Genomic DNA, 18,561 nt, shown 5'->3' with positions numbered 1-18,561 from the left:
TCCTAGTGATAGTGTAAATTGTAACTTTCAAAAAAATGCTGAGGCTTGCATCATGGTAAGAGGTCATTCTCGGGGGGATAGGACAGCAGTGCCCAGCAGACATCCTCCCTCAGCACTGCCCAGCCAGTTTTAAGTACCCATCAGGGATATTCTCTGCCTCAGGTTTGACATGGATTTTGGGAACAAGCATGTCACAGGACAAAGGGGAAGCACAAGCGGGCAGATTTGAAGGCACCAGCATGAAAGGGTTCCACAGGAGAAGGAATCTCACACTTAGCTTCATTAAACCTATCTTCCTGCAAGACAGAAAAAATAATCAACCAAACCAGTTAGATTATAGTGATACAATCTGACACAGAGCCAGATGACATTTTCTGATTTTGTTTGAAGTTGACACCTTGAGACAAGACATAACTGAGAGGATCAGAGCAGTAAGAAGGTAGCAGAAACCTTCCCTCCCTCCCCTGCAACTCCATGAACTCCATTGCAGAGTATTAAAAATAAACCAGGGTAACCTAATAAATTGCTGGAGGTATTTAAGTCAGAGTGGGGCAAGGAAAGAAAGAGAGAGCCTAAAATTCGAAAGAATGAAAACTGTTACTTAAAACCTATTTTAGAAGTCACATAAAAAAGTCCTTGAGACCTAATGGCTATAAATAACCGCTTTCCAAAATCAATGGAATTAAGTTAAACATGCATAGTTTTTATTCCTTGCATTCTCATGCAAAATATGCAAATGTTATTATTTCCAGTTCCATATTTCCGGATTCATTGGAAAGGCTAATTATTGCAGCACCCACAAAATTCTGCTGCTTAACTCCATGAGGGAAAGTTTCCAGCTGTGCAGAGAAAGCCCAACCCCCAGCTTGCATTTTAGCAAAGAAATGAGACAGTTCAAACCTAAGGAATTTCCTAGGAAGTTGAAATACTCCCATTTCTTTATTTTATTTTTGTTAAATAAAGTGATGGCCAAGCAGTAACTAAAATGATATAAAGCACCTTATCTTTAGAAGTTGTGACCACACTTCAGCCTCAGGAATACCACAGAGCTGTTACAACCCATTTTACCTGATCCATTAAGTAAAACATCTTTCCTCTCTATTACTGTGTATCTCAAAAATAAAACCCACAGTGCTTCAGTTTAGAATGATGTATAATTTATTCATATAATTCACAAGTAGTTGGACACTACTCAATTTAATCTCCATATGCAAGTGATTTACACAAACATATAATACTAAAATTGATTGCTTAGAAGGTAAAAAATACCATGGGTATGAAATGCCATGGTAGATGTTGTTCAGTATACTACACAATCTTAGTGTCAAACTCTTTCATTCATTTATGGTTTTAGAAAAAAGGCAGTTTGCCATTTTTAATTTTTTTTATAAGCAGTCTGGGAAACACAAACGGTTTTGTTCTAAACTTTCTAATCAATTATTTTTCCCAGCTCTTAGAAACTGAATTAACAACCCAAGCAACATTTTCAGTAGTTCAAAGAAAAGAAACATCTTTTTGCTCCCCTGAATTCACCAAGCACCACGTGACCAAACCGTGTTGCCTTCCAATGTGTGACACAAAACACTCTGTATATCCAAAGGAATGGGCAGGGATTTAGACCATGCCTCAGCATGGTGGTGTTAGTGACAACAGCTTGATGTTGTAATTTTTGGCTCCTGCCAGTACCTGTTAGTTGTGAATGTGTACACAGTTCACTGTGTTCGCATCACCAGACCATTTGGTATTCATGCATTTGATCATAATTCTGCATAAACTCTTCTCACTGAAACACGTATCTCATAAGCCTCATTAATTTTGCATTAAGCATATAATGGTTGCATGGAGAAAATTGGACTTTAATGTGTTTGTCTGCATTAGATTAAATTACATTATCTTCTAGATGAGGTCCAAACATACATTTTGCTTGAAATGCCAGTAGTTATCTTAAAACATACTGAGAAGTTAAAAAGCTTTCACAATACAAGATCCAGCTACTTATTCCACATATACAAAAACACTGCTAGAGAAATACAATTCAATTGTCAATGCTGAATTATGAGGAAAGTCTAAAAAAATAGAAAAAACTCTGATATCTGGACATCAATTCCGAAGGTAACACTGCATAATGAGGCAATATGAGCACCCATTTAAAATGAAAAATCCCCAACAAGAGAAGCAAAAGGGGATCATGTGACAAAAATAGATGAACACTGCGCCAAAAACATGCACACGATTGCCATGGTCATTCAGTATGCTAGTGATGGTCTAACAGTGATCTAAACCAAGAGTGAGACAGTGCTTCCAAATTAGATCAGCTGAGCAACTACATGTTGATTAAACTTTCTGATGCTGCAAAATGAGGACACAGAGCCATCTCTGGGTTCTGGAGCTGTCTCAAGATCCGCCTGTAAAATTTCTCTCTGACGCGATTGAATTCCATTATGTCCAGAGGATCCTCATCAATCCAGAATTTGTGGAATTCATGCATTAGGTAGCCTGCAAAATAACAAAAAGGAAGAAGAGTTAGACATACAGTGTAAAGATTACATATACAATTAGAAACTAGCCTGGAATTAATAATTATTGTTTGCTCAGAGAATCCAGGTCACTGAGATCTGACACCACTGTGCAGGAGCAACACTAAACCTATTCTGGACAATGCCAAAATTGGATGAATATTACACACACTGACAGAATTTTTCACAATAAATACAAGAAGTCACTAGTACTCTTGACATATGGATCCAGAAATTGAAACATAAAACTAGGGAGTATAAAAACAGGGAAAGATGCTGCAGGTGCTTATTATCAGTTCCTTGCCTACACATTGAAAAATATTAGAAGTGTTCCTCCCACTGAGCAAAGATGAACAGCAGGGTGTAGAAGGGAGGCTTAAATACAGGGGAAAGAGCTGTCAAAGCATTATTTTGGTGGGGGAGCTGCAACTCTGCTAAAGGGTGGGGAGTAACACTAGAATGTAGCTGCAAGTATCATATGACAGTTGTATTTAAGGATTCAGACACTCTTTAAAGCACATTTTCTTTCTTTTTATTATTCAAAAAACTTGAAGGTCACTTGTTTAGGTACTTAGTGCATTTTTTTTGTTTGTGTTTCTTTATTTATTTTACACCTTGGTTTGGTAGTGGCCTCCATCACAGCCAAGAGATGAATCCAAGCATCCTAGACAGGAAAGCACAGTCTCTGTGCTGTGTCAGAAGACTTTTTTTCCTTTTCTAAACTATGGGCAGCACTCTGTTAGCAGAGTACCAAATATGCATTTCCACCCCTTGCCCCATACTCACACCCAGCACTTACAGAAGGTCTGCTGAAAGTGAGTGAGCGTTGGTGCTTCTGGAGCAACATTGTAGAAATGGGTCTTCAGAGCCCCACTCACGAGCAGGTTGTATGCAAGGTCTGTTATGTTAATGCCCACGATAGCAAAAGAGTAGCTGTAAGGAAAAGCAGCAGCTTTGGTTGAGAGTTCACCTTCTTTCATCACATTTTAAGGAACACTGATGACTCTGACATTGTAGATTTTGTGCGTTACTGGGACGTATTAATTCTCTCCTTTGTGAGTTTCCAAGGTGTGTGTGGGGTGGAAAGCAAGGAAACCATTTATTCTGCATGCTTTGTATGCTTCTGCATTAATACATGGTGACAGGAAAAGAGGAGTTTCATCACTGTGCCAGCCTTTCCAGTGGAACAGTACTGATTAACTCCTACAAAAAAAGAACCAGCACAGATGTCCCCGTGCTCTGAAACAGGGCAAGGACTCCACACGGTGGCCATGGCTGCAGGGTGGCCCCATCATTTGTTATTTTTAGCTGCTGGAGCTCCCACTGGAACTCATTACCCATAGTTAGGAACATCAGGTTTCAACAATCTGTCCTATAAAGACATTAATATGGCTAAAAAGCTTGTGAAAAAGATCCAGCCAAGTCACCTCTAGTTTATCCCTAAAAGAGAACTAGAGACAAAGGCCAGAAAACAGGCAAAAACCTAACCAGAGCTTGCTGGAAACAGAAGCAAGAAAATCAGACTCATTAAGCAAACTCTGTCTTGCTAAGGGGTACCAACAAGTGAAGAATATTTAAGCACAAAAAAACTCAGAAACTGGAAGTTAATTTGTGAGGCTGGTGCATAAAGAACTTGAGATTTCCAGCAGTGACTATGTCCCAAGAAAGCACATAAAGTCTCACATGGACATCTAGTGAGAAAAGCAGGCATGTTTGGATATTGAATTGTGATATTGAGTGATTGGATTTTTTTTCTCAGCTAAAACAGCTGCCTTCTTTAGACTTTCCTGGGTATTTTTTCAACTACCTGTATCAATCAAACCAAAATATGTTCTTTTCCTTTAACTTTTTTTTTTTCTTTTTTTTTTTTCATTTCAGTACGAAAAAAACCAAATCAGAAGTCCAGAAGTTGACTTCAGCATGAGGCTTAATGGCAAGTTTCACAGAAAAATTAAATATGGGCAGTAAAATCTTGTATTACAGATTTTTAGATACATTCAGAAGGAACATCCTGTTCCATTCTCATGAATAATGCAGCTGTACCAAACCCATTGTTAAAGAAGAAAAAACCCTCAGTATAATTTCTTTGCTATTATATTTTCCAAAAAGCAGTTCTGAACCTGGCTTTGACAGAAAGAATTGAGACTTCATCATGTCATGTGCTAAGAAGAATTAAACAGATATTAATCACCACACTATATATAGCATACAGAGAAAGTTTCTCCTTGCTACAATTCTTTTTTGTTATTTTTTTCTGAATGCAACTTGAACTGTTTCTCCTGTAATCTTTGATCAAAACCAAGAAGTGGTCAAGGCAGCAGATGTACATATGTTCACAGAAGCTCCCTTTAAAAAGTTACTAGGAAACACCTTTTCCCCTTCAAATATACAGCATCATGCTGTGTTTGTAGCAAATTAAAAAAGGTCTTTAAACTTACCCAATTGCCTTGTCAAACTTTTTCTTCTCCCATTCAGCTTTGCTAAGTTGGCTGAGGAAGAAAAAAATAATTAAAATCCAGATATTGCCAAGCATTGCTAACTGACAAATATTTTCTTTTAACTTCACTGATGTTATAACATTGACTGAACAATTTTACCTCCTTTTACATAGCTAGCCCTCTTTAACACTGCTTGTGGCTGAATGGATTGATATAAATAGACTTGAAATGGGTAACTGGTTTAGAGCATTGCCAGCAAACTCATCTCACCATTACAAAATGCACCTGTGTCAATGTTCTCAGCAAAAGCCCATTGTTTTCTAAGTTGGCCACAAAGGTGATCCACTTCAGTTAAGCTCAAGGTGTACAAGAAGTTGAAATTACATTTAACTAATCAAAGATGGTTTTAGCTTTTTTGTGTTTTCAGAGATATATGTGATACTCATCACTGGAGGCATGAGTCACCTGAGGCAGCAAACATGAAAATACTCCTCTAACAGTACATTTTTTTGACTGGCCAAATTAGAAATCATTCAACAGCCAAAGTATAAGGAACAGTGTTTCTTCCTATTATTTGGCACAATAATGCAGTGCTTTCCAAGGACACAGAAACGCCTCCCTTCAAATAAAATTAGTTAGGGAACAGATTGATTTTAAACCAAATTTCAGCTCTTCAATTATTTAAAAGAGCTGTGTGATCCAACCAGCCAGCCAACATCCCACTAACCAGGTTTGAGCCTACTGAAATGGGCAAGTTTAGCAGAAATCATTGCCTGCATTTATAACCAGCTAAAGGCAGGCACAGAACTGACCCTAACCAGGGGGCTGCAACCTTGACATGGCTGTGGGAGTTTTGCCTTAGTAAGGCAAATCAGAGTTTGCAAGCTTTAGATCCCAAATTATAGAAGCTGTGTGTGAAAGCATTGTTCTTAGACTATTCTTGAACTTCAATAAGTATATATTACACTAAAAACAATTCCCTGAGCTTCATGTAAATACAGGATGTAAAAATTGCTGTCATTAATTACTCAAGATGCCAACAGGCTCATACCCATTGTGATCTGAGGGTTACTGGGTGGCATGCATGAGGACAAAACTCCAGCTCCTGAATAGCTTTGCATACAGGAATACACTACTCTTTGCTCTTCCTCTAAAGTCTGAACCATCTTATTGGCATAACACCAGTAAGAAAACCCCAGGTAAAGACTGAATAATAAAGGTGGCACACATAGGATGTGGGCAAGTGAAACAGTTCAACTGAGATAGAAAATCCATTGATCACAATCCCATCAGGAAACAGCACAGCTGCTAAGCAACCACATCAGGAAGATCACCACCTGCAGCATCTGTCTGCTACTGAATGCTCTGTCAAGGCGTAGAAATTGCACATGCTCACACTGCACTCACAGACTGCCCTTGGTAATCAAACATGCAAACAAAGAACACTGATATGTTCCAAGGGCTTTTTGTCACAGAATTACCACTAGGAAGTCAACCAAAAAAAACCAAACCAAAACAAAAAAAACCAACCCAAAACCCTGAGGAGATCAAAAGCTTTCGGATTTAGGTGTGAACCAGCTTTATGGATATCTAACATTACTGGCAGAAGAAAAATGTCTTTTAAGGCAACTAATTTCTATGTAACTGGCTAAGGGGTCTTTACCTCCCAATAAATATGGAGTCTCTTATTGACAAATTACCTACAACACAGTTTGTAACACTTGAAGATACCTGATCTCTCAACAGTCAGGACAATGGAGTAGCCAGATTGGAACCATCATTAGTCAAGGTAGACAGAGCATGTGACTATAAATAAAGGATTTTTCTGGCTCTGCTAACAAATATTTGGCCTAGACTATTTGTGATTATCAAATCAGTCACTTTAATTACATCAAACAAGGTGGATTTTCATTTTTGATATATAAGCATGTTCATATGTACCCAGTGTTCCACCCCCCAGTTTGGGTCAACTCTAAAGAAAAGAATATGGATCTCTTGGTTTTGCAACAAAGACTTTAAGTTTATAACACACCAAATTGTAGTTTCATCTTTATTTACTTGTAGTGTCTCAGAAAACTTAGAAAAAAAAGAAAAAAAATACCTTAGTTCCTTCTTAGTGACTTCCCTTTATAACAAAAAAAAAAACACAAAGAAATTAAAAGAAAGATAAATAAAAATATAAAAATCACTTGAAATCAGAAGTGAAAACATTTAACACTAAATGTAACTATTTCCAAGATTCAGAATACAAGTTTGCCTCTTGCACCTGATCGACTTTCAGGATCAGTACTTCAAAACAGACAGCATGTGGCAAAACCCAAGGATATGCCCAACAAAGAGAAAAAAACCCAGCACTCTTCCTCAAAGAGAACCAGCAGAGTGCTCCCTCAAGTTATTCTTTCTGGTCTCAAGCATTACCTGTATTTAGGGTGAAGAGAATCAGTGAGAACTTGCTGAGCTATCTCAGTGTCCCATTCAGCAAAATACCTGCAGACAAATATATTTAGGGTGAATTGTTAAAAAAAAAACAAACAAGAAAAGCATCTGAAGTCACACTAAGCTGTCTATACACACCTTTTTAAAACTCAGTGTGTGTGTTACACAATGAGAGTAGCATCTGATGTATTAAACTCATTAAACTGCCACTCAGACCCCCAAACTGAAAGATTAAAGCAGCCTCCAACTACAAGTGCACTCCTGTATGGGTTTAGTGAATGTGCATTACCAGACTCTCCTCTCTACCCACCCTACAGAAAATCAGTTGTGTGCTGAGCTCAAGAGAAAGCAGTTCAGGCTTCTTGATCTGGCGGACTCATTAAGCAAGATAAGAGACATCACAGAAGACTAAGAAATTAAATACATGGTAGGGATTAATTTCAAATAGAAGTTCAAAGCCAGAGTCAAGAGTCCAGATTCTCAACTGAGATTTACTAGGGAACAACATACGGACGGAGGATGATTTATGTCCTTCAATCTCTAAAAGCAGAAAATACTTTCTTTTTGCCTTGTAAGGAGAAATTATTTTACCAAATGTTTCTAGGTTATGTAACTGCATGCAACAAATACTGGAGAAAGTAACAGGCATTAGTGAATTCCCAAATTACAAAGCACAACTATGGCATTAATACTGGTGTGCGTGAGTTGAAAGGAAAAAGTGATGTAAACTCACTGCTTAATTTTCAGTATAGACAGAAACTCAAGTAGTAGTCAAACCACCTAAGTCTGCCATCAGCAACTGCATATCAAGTGTTTTGCTTAAGAATTCAGCATGAAATTCCCAAAGACAGCAGCTGAACAGTAACATAAACCTCCCACGTACATACTTCCAGGGCATTTTGTTTAAGGACATCTAGATACTGGTGAAAATATACTTTACACTTTCTTTCTGGTAGGAAGAACGTGCTAACTTACTGTGTTACAGAGAAACTCAAAAAGGGGGTAAGCAAGTGGTATTACAAGATTGAATTAGGAATGCTGAAAGAAAGGAGACCCCTTTGAGAGGAGAAACTCTTCAAAAATTAGGCTGGCAAATAAGTTCTTTCATTTGCTTAATATGAAGTCTCTAGCACTTTCATAAATGATTCCCAAAGATTTGCCAAAATCTGCAAGTAATGCTGCTTTTCATGACTTCAGACACATGTAAACCCATCTGCAGAGGGACATACTTACACCAAGTTATATAAGCCCAAGAGACCCATTCCTCTAAAGTCTGTTTTAGGATCGTCACCTTGGAAACCAATTTCACACCATTGCTTGGAGATCCGAGCTTTCAGTGGTGAATCTGGCTTCAGGCATTTCCACAGCTAGGAAGATTACAGGTAAAACATAAATTTCCATACAGTACTGTTTTGGCTTTTTATTCCTCTTTTTAAACCAAGCTAAGTTCTGATCACTGAACAGATGGCTGCAGTAACATCATTGCATTGCTGTCCCAGCAACCCAAACACAAAATCAAAGTAAGTTCCTCTGGATGTATGTCTGCAGGGGGAAATCCCAAACCACTCTGAAGTATATTTCAGCCCTACAAGGCCCTTCTGACTTTATCACAGCTGCTCTAACATCTCACAAAAGTACTTGTTTTGCTCATGCTTTCTGCATCAAGGTGGTGTCTGCCTCCATATGCACAGAGACAGGAATGGGCTGGAATTTGGTTGTAAATCACAGACACAGCAACAGAGCAGCTTTGAGTCCCTGAGGCTCTGCAGCAATCTTTTCTCTGGCATCTTTTGCAAGTCTCTGGAAAGGTTGTAAATTAAGAGAGCTGAGTTGGCTACCATTGTGTTGAAACGTAAATTGGAGAACATTAAAAAAAAAAAATCCATACAATAATAGCATGTGAACCATCATATTTAACTAAGGGAAAAATCATTCATTGATCTCATATAAAGAAATGTCTGAAGTGATTTAACAAGCCAGATCATCAGCTGGAATAAATCCATTTAACTGCACTGGTCCAGCAACTTTAGTGCCTAAACGTCATGTTGCTATGCACCTAAAAGCAGCCTAAATTGACATGTAACAAATGAATACCTTTATGCACATCTCATGTGCCATATCACAAACTCAGCCCTTCTGAAGTGTATATTAAGAAATCAGAACTTAGAATTAAGAAAGTGTACCATGAGTTGGTGAGTATACCCTCAAGAAAATCACTGAGACAATGCCTACCCAGTGGAAAGAGCTGTATGCACATTTCCCAAAGAAACAGAAATTGTTTTAATTTTAGCAATTTTAACTGCATTTAAAATTAAGTGCCCCAGGAAGGTTAAAACTTTAATGATTTCACTTTGTAATGACTGCATAAAGCATCATTGTTTAAACCAATGTTCATCCATCAACACTAAATACAGTATTAATCATTAGTGCAATTGCATTAAGATAATCTTTCTCTCATTCATAAAGTGCTCTCCTGGTAAACATGAATAAATGATAGCCATTAGGAGCCTGAATTACCCATTTCAGAGATCTCTTAGCAGAGCATCTAGAAGGAATGAAAACCAACCAGCCTATTCTTCCACAGTGAGGACTGGAAAATTAATTCAACCCTTGGACATATTTCCATTTGACATTTGCAAAAGTAGAACATCTGCTGTAAACAAGTGCTAATTCTTAGGTGAAACAGATACTTTTTTTTCAGCATTATGGGTTTGCATAATGTTGCATAAATTGCACTGTTTAATTTCTCCTTAAACGTTCAGTTTCCATTCTGCTATTATGCTCGTGCAATTCTGTTTTTAAAACACTTACATGACTGCACATCACTGCTGACATGATTCTCAGGACTCACCTGTGAGCCCATCCCCAGACCCTACTTGCTTTCTGGGCAATGCAGGTACCCAGGGTATTTAGGGATGCTTTCCTGGAGCCAAAGGCAATTTTAATCTGCAGTGATTTGCCTGGTATTTTCAGGGACCAGCACTGTAGGCTGCCACCTGGATCTATCACCTGCAAGACACAGGCTTCCTCAATGGGTAAATCTGTGTGTCCCTTTAGTTAAACCTCACTGTCTTCTCATAAGTTTGTGCCTTTGGCTGCACAGGGGCAGGACTTGAGCAGGAGGAGTCCATCTGCCCAAGTCTACCTGATGGCTAGACACTCCTTCAGGGCAGCTCTGGATTTGGACCATTCCTTGGTGAGACTCCCACCTGCCTGCAGCAGCAAACCTTAAAGGCAGCTTTCCAGATACCAACAGGTCAACCATGATCATCTGAGGCATTTTTAGAAGTACTTACTTGCATCTGAAGTGCTTGTGTAATATGCCTACTGGGATTTTTGGAAGACCAAGTAACTATGGTAAAGTACTCTCTCTCTTACTGTAACTTGTACAAAGCTTTGCACTGCAAGCTACAGCATGGAAGACTTCTTCATCATCGTTTGGTACTGTTAAAGTTGTCAGCACTTTTGTCTTAAAGTGAAAAAGAAAAACCCCCACAACCAAACAGGTAGTATGTTTTTATAAGAGCTCTGAAAATTCTCTAAGGAGGCATTTGGCTTGTAGCCAATAAGCTCATGATCACTTATTCTGTTTCTTGGCATTTCTCTGAAGCATCTTGCAATAGCTATGGTTAAAACCAGGATCAGGACCAGGGCTTGCTATTAGACTGTTTTCCAGAACCATTTTTTTTTTTCTCAATTTCTTTCTAATATAAGAACTCTCTATCTGTTCCTCTGCTTATGGCTTCAAGATAGAAAAATGCTTTTATTATCTGCTCCAGTGCAAAGCTTTCCTGAAAGCATGAAGGAAGTAAAATCCAATTGGTATGGTTTTCATAACTCTGCATGTATTATCTAAAGAATAGTTTCATTTTGTTTTCACTCAAAAATACATTTGGTAACTACAAACGTGTAAGTCATCAACTCCCACTCTTCCATTCCACACAATAAAAAATAGATGTGTGCCATTGGTATACACAGACGTTGCCCTCAAAAATACAAGAAATTGAAGAAATATATTTGTAATTTGGTTAATAGGGAAAAATACCTTTCTTGTGCTGGAGAAAGGTGTACTGAAGTAGGACATAAAGCTACTTTTCCAGAGCTCACTGCAGATAACAGCTCTGTGTGTTATCCAGTGCCAAAGGAAATGTATTTATCACCATGGAGTGAGTGCTTGCTTGGCAGGTGTTAACTCCCAGACCAGATTATAATGCTGTGTAGTTCTGTCTTAGAACAGGTACACGAAGCTCTTGATGTTTCAGAGCTCAGGAAGCAGGCTTGGGAGCTGAGATGAATAAAGGATGCTCCCTAAGTGCCTCCTCAGCACTTACCTTCAGCAGCATTTCCTCGTGCTGCGGATTCTCTGAGTCGTACGGCTCCCGGCGCAGCTTCTCCACCTCTGCAATGAGATTTCTGTACCCCACAATCTGCAGCAGGCATGCCTGGAGGGACACTCCCAACCTGAGGGTGGGGGGAGCAACAAATTCCAATTCAATCATGTAGCCATGAAACAGTGCTGCCACGCACACACACAGCTAATGCACATGACTAGTGATGCATCCATGAATTGATAGCCTAACACTTCAGCTGCAACAGGGAAATTTCCAAGAGATCAATATTACATTAAACAAGGCATTGCAAAAGGCATAATCTCATTTAGTGCCTTCCTTAGATGATAGTATTTGGGATTTGTTTAAACCATGAACTGTGATTTTTCACACTGAAATCCCATTATAACTATACACAGCAGCATTGAAGGCATGTAACAAGCACATCACTGAATCTTTCTCCTCGTTCCAATGACAGCTTCATAAACAATTCCCCTGGATCAGAGATGTGAACTTCAAAAAGGCTGAGGGGGGGAAAGAAGAAAATTCAGCAAAAAGCTAAAAATAATTGTTTTGCTTCTGTGCCACAAAAGCTAGCATAAAGGAGCCAAAACCCTGAAGTAATATAGATTCAAGGATCTGCCTCCAGGCAGATTTGACTTTTGTCTCATGTTAAGAATTGTCATAATGGTTCTCTTTTTGTTCTAATGCAGATTTTTGTGTTTCCTTTCTTACATTTCCTGATGCATCATCAAGAAAACCAAACCTAACGCACATGAAATAACCACCCTCAAAAAACCCTAACCCAAACTTAAAAAAAAACACACCAGAAAACTCTGCACCAAACAACAGCTTTACATTAAGATTTTAAAATACAAAATGCAAATCATGCAGTATGCAACTGCCATGCTTATACACGGGAATAAGCCCTTTAATATTTCATAGTACCTAAAATTATTTGAACACGTGGTATGAATTTGGAGGGCAAGCTAAATGTGCACCCTTATTCCTCTGTTGCCATTAAGCTGCACAGGTTCCTTGTCTGTTGTGTTTGATACACTGAAACATTTTGTTTATTCTCTAATACTCTTAAATTTTCCAAACAGAAGGATTTTCGCTGCTTCTCTTTTGAGGCAGGTTCTGCTTGTCTAAATTGATCTCCCTCTATGAGAAGGTGACCTGCCTAGGATGAGGGAAAGGATGTGGATGTTTTCTACCTGAACTTTACTAAGGCCTTTGACACTATTTTACTCAGCATTCTACTAGAGTTGTCTGCTTGTGCTTGGGTGGGTGCACTGTTCACTGGGGAAAAATCTGTCAGTATGTCCAAGCCCAGAGGGTGGTGCTGAATGGATCTATATCCAGCTGGGGGCTGGTCACTAGGGGCATTCCCCAGGGATCAGTTTGGGACCAGTTCTGTTTAATATCTTTATCGATGATCTGGATGAGAGGACCTAGTGCATTCTCAGTCAGTTTGCAGCTGATACCAAGTTGGGTGGGAGTGTTGATCTGCTGGAGAGCAGGAAGGCTCTGCAGAGAGATCTGAGCTGGCTGGATCCATGGAGCAAGGATCCAATTGTATGAGATTCAGCAAGGCAAAGCACTGGGCTCCCCATTGCAAGAAAGACATTGAGGGGCTGGAGCGTGTCCAGAGAAGGGACACGGAGCTGGGGAAGGCTCTGGAGCACAAGTGCTGTGAGGAGCAGCTGAGGGAGCTGGGGGTGTTTAGCCTGGAGAAAAGGAGGCTCAGGGGGGACCCAGCACTCTGCAGAGGGGGGAGCCAGGGGGGGATGGTCTATTCTCCCAGGTAACAATGACAGAACAAGAGGCCTCAAGCTGCCGCAGAAAAAGTTTAGATTGGATATTAGGGATAATTTCCTTCACCAAAAGTGTTGTCAAGCCCTGAAACAGGCTGCAGGAAAGTAGCAGAGTCACCATTCCTGGAGGTATCTAAAAGATGTGTAGATGTGGCACTTAGGGAAATGGATTTGGCAGTGCTGGGTTAAATGACCTCAGAATTTTAAACTTTTTCTAACCTACATGATTCCATGGTTGATCTACAGAATCAGAGATGTCAGCATTAGTCCATTTCTCATGCTGCAATTTTATCCCATTTGAGGCTATAACCCTTTCAGACTGAAAAATCTCCACGGTAGTTTCCATCCTTTACTTCTTTCTTCTGTTTCTTTTTTTTTCTTTTTTTAACATGCTTCATGAGCTATAGCCTCCAATTTTACATAAAGGCTGCATTTCAAAGAAAGCTGAAAATCCTGACAGACTGTGAATTGCTGTAGAGTATCACTAAATCACGGCCATAATGTTTTTAACTTCTTTACAGCCTCAGAATTGTTTAGAGCAGCAGAACACTGACTGTGGCAAAGCAGAGCAATTTTATGTTAAAAACCCCATGCTTTTAAGGATCCAAGGTGCACAACACATTCAAAGTAAACCATTTTTGCACTTTATGTAAAGGCAGTCAAAAGCTCTATGCAGTGTTATTTGTGTGAGGAGATGAGGATTGAATTAGATTCCCCCCTTTCCTTTTCATGAATGCTTGTTGTTCTTGCCAAACACAGGATGTGGGTGAGGTGCTGATGTCCCACATCTCCTCCTTGGCATCCTGGTGCTGGCTGTGCCTGTTCTGAGTGCAGGAGCAAGGTACCTGGGCTTGCACTCCCACTGAACTCAGCTCCCGGTGCTCCACCAGATGGAGGCAAGTCCAAAACTGGAGCAGAGCAACTAGATGATTGTGAAGCTCCCTCCCAACCCAAGCCTTTCTGTGATTCTGTGTCTGCTTCCATATTTAGTGTAGGCTGCACGTCACCACCAGGTTACTCAACCTACTTGCTCCTACTGCTAGATACACACACTTATCTGAGAGGCATTGATAAAGGAAAATTACTGTGGGATGCCTTCTCCTCTTTAGATCACAGCAGCCCACAGTCCCCAAGAACAGCCAGTGCAAGCACCCCTGAGATGATAGCTCAGCTCTGCAAAGATGCCACATTAACAAAAATGACTGCATACAGATTTGCAGAAACACATGCAGTATGACACATGTCCCCTTGTCCTTACCCCAGGAAATGTCAAGTCTCTGCTATTCAACATAAAGGCAGAGCTTTCAAACAAGACAGCTTGGATACAGGTTTTTTACATTCAAGAGCTGCCATCACATTACCTGTTGATGCTGCTGACCACTTAAAGACAAGCAGCTATCAATTTATGGATGCCCATTCTTAATTATGTATATCAAATTCAAGCTTGGGAAGAGGAGTGAGCCTCAGACTCATCACCTGGATAACACAGCTCTCAACTTTCCTCCTACTGATTCCTGACCTAGGCATCTTGTGCCTTAAGCTAGGAACTGAAAGGTAAGACAACCAAAAAAGTGTTATCATCACCTACTCTTGAAATACACACTCATAAATGTAATGGTTGGTTGTCAATTTCTTCTTACAGTAATAAATATAAGTTATATAATTAAAACTTCTGTTTGGATAACTAAAGGCAGTTTTAAAATGCAAACCAGTATATGTCTGTATCAGCTAAAATAGGATGATTTCTTCCCTACTCAAAAGGCAGCATAGAGACTTTCTAAGAAGCCATCACTGTTCCTGCCAGGACCCATGGTTTGGTGGTATTTTATCCCTGGGGAAGTGACTCCCATAAATCCATGCATCAACAATATACTAAGACAGAACCAGCTAGATAAAAGACTCAGGACTTGCTTATTAAGTCACCATAAAAAATCATTCATTTTTACATCAGTTTTTTGGCAGCAAAGCCAATTAGAATTTTATGCTGAGCGACAGATTTCATCTTCAACTTGTGTACCACAACAACTATGGAGAAGCAGTTCTCCATGGACCCAGGAACTGAGGAAATCAGTAATTCCCACTTGCTCTGTAAGGAAACTATGAACTTACTGTGGATTTATATCTGGATTAATCCTTTTCAGCTCCATGATGTCATCTATCGTTTTTTCAATAGCATCAGGGTGAACATTTACTGATGTTTGCAGCCGCTAAAAAGAGGTTTTAAACACATATTAATTCCTACAGAGGTGGTAAATTTGATACCTGAAAGCTTCTGCATTAAGAGCCCAGAAGACCCAACTGAACACATGAACACATCTTTCCAAGTTATTACACCCTACCAACTGATTTCAGAGCACCTGCCCTGTAAGAACTCGAGTCCCTTAGTCCTTGTAGTCAGTTTATTGCATTTGTGTGGCAGCTGTCAGTGAAGATGATCAGTGCTGACCAAGAAGCAGCTTCAGACCACCCACCTAATTAAACCAGAATTTCTAGCTTTCGTTTGACATTCCTTCACCCAACATGTTGCAGTAACACAGCAAAACTTTCTTTCTTTCACACGTAATTTCTATTTGTAGAAATGCCTCTGAGGGTTCAGTACTCAAAAACCAACATGCCATCTGAAAACTTAAGAGGCTGAAATTTCTTATGCTTTGTCTCAGGACTGCCCAATTGCTAAATGCAGGTTTTTAAATAAGATTCTGCCTTTCTGTTTGTGCTAGAAATACATTTGGAAGTACTATGCTGAACTAAGAGCTACATGACACCATTTTTGCTAATGCTGAAGTAAGCTTTTCAACATCATTGACTCTTGTGACAGAGAATTTAAAGGCTGAAGGATGTTATTTAATTTACACACAAATGCCTTAGGGGAGAACTTGGGTAAGAACAACCACTGGTACAGTAAAAGGATGAAGTGAAAGAGGCTTTTCTCCATCTATGTATTTATAAGGAAAAGAGAGAACAAAGTTGATAAAGTTGCTTTCCAGACAAAAAACATGCCTTCTTTTTTTCTAAATTTGCAAATGACAGACTGCAGAATACAGATATCCTAAGACAGGATGAGGAATCAAGCCAAGAACCCCCAAATTACAACACTTCACTCTCATCATCTCCAATATGGCAGGTTGCTCCCTTGATTCCATCATTGCCATAGTGGGCCTGTCCCTGGAACACAGGACACTCTACCCAACTTTGCAAGACCAGCTGCTACTGCATACACAAGACCCTCTTCAGTGAAAAATTATTTTAATGTAAAATCATATCAAACCTTAAAGTGATTTTTTTGGGTTGAGCAAACAACAGACTGAACAAACCAACAGTACAGGACACAATAGAAAAGGTGAATAATGAGATCTTTCACTCACCTTACTTTTTGAACCTTTCAGGGATGCCTCTGTAAGGGAACAGTATTTGAAAGCATCATGTCAAACAAGCATGTTTACATCGGATCAATTTAACAAATTGTTTTTAATAACAATATCATACCATTTTTAGCACATGCAGAAAATTATAAAGGCATGCAGAACTAAGTATATTGCAGTTACCTATTTTCATAGTTCTGGCAGCTCCAGGTTTGGTGTTGTAACAGATCCTTTGCAGTTCACATTGACCAGTTAATTTCCTGACCACGAATTTCAGGCAGCGCCACAAGCATTTGCAGTAGAAGTACAGGCATACCTGGACAAACATCCTGGCAAAAGAAGAAGCCTGCAAATAAGAGTCTGGAGCAGACTTTGTCTCAACAAGGTCACCACCCAGACAGCAAGTACTTCCTCACCCCAAATTCCCATTTCCTAAGGGCACCTTCAGAGCAAAAGCAGCAATCACACTACAGACACTTATTCTGGTAAATGTTAAACTGTGCTTTTTAGTATTAGCCAACAAAACTACCCACACACACAGAACCACAACTAGAAGCACAGAATAAATAAACTCCAGAGTTTTAAAATAGCACTTGTGGAAAACTCTCTGTCCTCTTAACATAAAAGTCTGTATAGTTCCTACCAGTGCTTTGGGAGAACAGGACTGCATGAGAAGGGAGTACAGCTCACCCTGATGTAATGGGTGCTGAGAAGCCAGGAAGACATTATACCCTGGCTTACTTTTGCCTCAGCAACCATCTGCTCAGGCAGAGTTGGCTATCCTGACAAACTTGACATCCTGACAGCATTCATGTCATGTCCCTAAGAAGAAAAATTAAGGCAATCAAAGCTTCTCCCTTTCAGAAGAAAAGGTGTTTAAGAATATGTCCTGAGGAGTGCCAGTTCTTCCCAAGACCAGCTGTTACACAGCACGGATGCTGCACAGTTTCTCAAAGTACAGAACTGACAGTAAGCCAAGAAACTCCTTATGTAGCTACTGCAACTAGTTTTGAGCCCCATGAAAAGAAGACAGACTTTGACAAACTGGATGTATTTCGGTGAAGATGGTAGGATTGGAGCACAAACCCTGTGAAGAGAGGCTGGAAGAGCTGGGCTTGCTCCACCTGAAATAAAGATTCAGGGGCATCTAACAGCAGTCACCAGTGCTTGTGGGAAGACTTGAAGGAGAGAGAGCTGGGCTCTTGACAGTGCTGCAGGGCCAGTAGACAAGGGACAACACCTCTAAGCTGGCACACAAGAGAATCAGCCTTGCAAGGAGAAGCTTTACCCCCAAGGACAGGCGGGCAGTGGCACAGGTTGCCCAGAGAGGCTGTGCCATCTCCTTCCTCAGGTTTTTAATCCTTGACTAGAAGAAACCCTGAGCAGCCTAGTCTGGCCTCAGTGTTAAACCTGCTGTGAGAGGGAGGTTGAACTGCTGACCTGCTAAGGTCCATCCCAGGCTCAACTGGGACCCTACAAAGACCTGAAAAAGGCTCCATATATGAGAAACACTCTATTTTAAACTTGGTTAGCATTACAGCTGCTACCAAAGCCCACATATTGCTACCACAATTACATAACACACCCCAAACACATATTTTAATGGGAAATAACTTACTTGGAAATAATTTATCTTTCTTGTTTCTATGGCTATGATGGGACAG

General features: G+C 39.8%; 1 protein-coding gene across 1 annotated transcript in view; it reads right to left on the bottom strand.

The window, feature by feature from the left end:
• Positions 1-684: 684 nt before the first annotated feature.
• ELMOD1 (ELMO domain containing 1) overlaps positions 685-18,561 on the bottom strand; it is a 39,544-nt gene continuing 21,667 nt past the window's right edge. The window contains exons 3-11 of the mRNA XM_056492307.1: positions 17,081-17,226; positions 16,901-16,929; positions 15,645-15,742; positions 11,722-11,851; positions 8,624-8,757; positions 7,373-7,441; positions 4,955-5,005; positions 3,316-3,449; positions 685-2,496 (exon numbers count right to left, since the gene is read on the bottom strand). Coding sequence (XP_056348282.1) covers positions 2,324-2,496; positions 3,316-3,449; positions 4,955-5,005; positions 7,373-7,441; positions 8,624-8,757; positions 11,722-11,851; positions 15,645-15,742; positions 16,901-16,929; positions 17,081-17,226 — 964 coding nt within the window. The 3' untranslated portion in view covers positions 685-2,323. The remainder of the gene's footprint in view (positions 2,497-3,315; positions 3,450-4,954; positions 5,006-7,372; positions 7,442-8,623; positions 8,758-11,721; positions 11,852-15,644; positions 15,743-16,900; positions 16,930-17,080; positions 17,227-18,561) is intronic.

This window comes from Oenanthe melanoleuca, chromosome 1 (genome assembly GCF_029582105.1).
Source record: "Oenanthe melanoleuca isolate GR-GAL-2019-014 chromosome 1, OMel1.0, whole genome shotgun sequence".
Taxonomy (NCBI): domain Eukaryota; kingdom Metazoa; phylum Chordata; class Aves; order Passeriformes; family Muscicapidae; genus Oenanthe; species Oenanthe melanoleuca.
The sequence above is the reverse complement of the archived record's forward strand: the minus strand, read 5'-3'. Positions and strand labels throughout refer to the sequence as shown.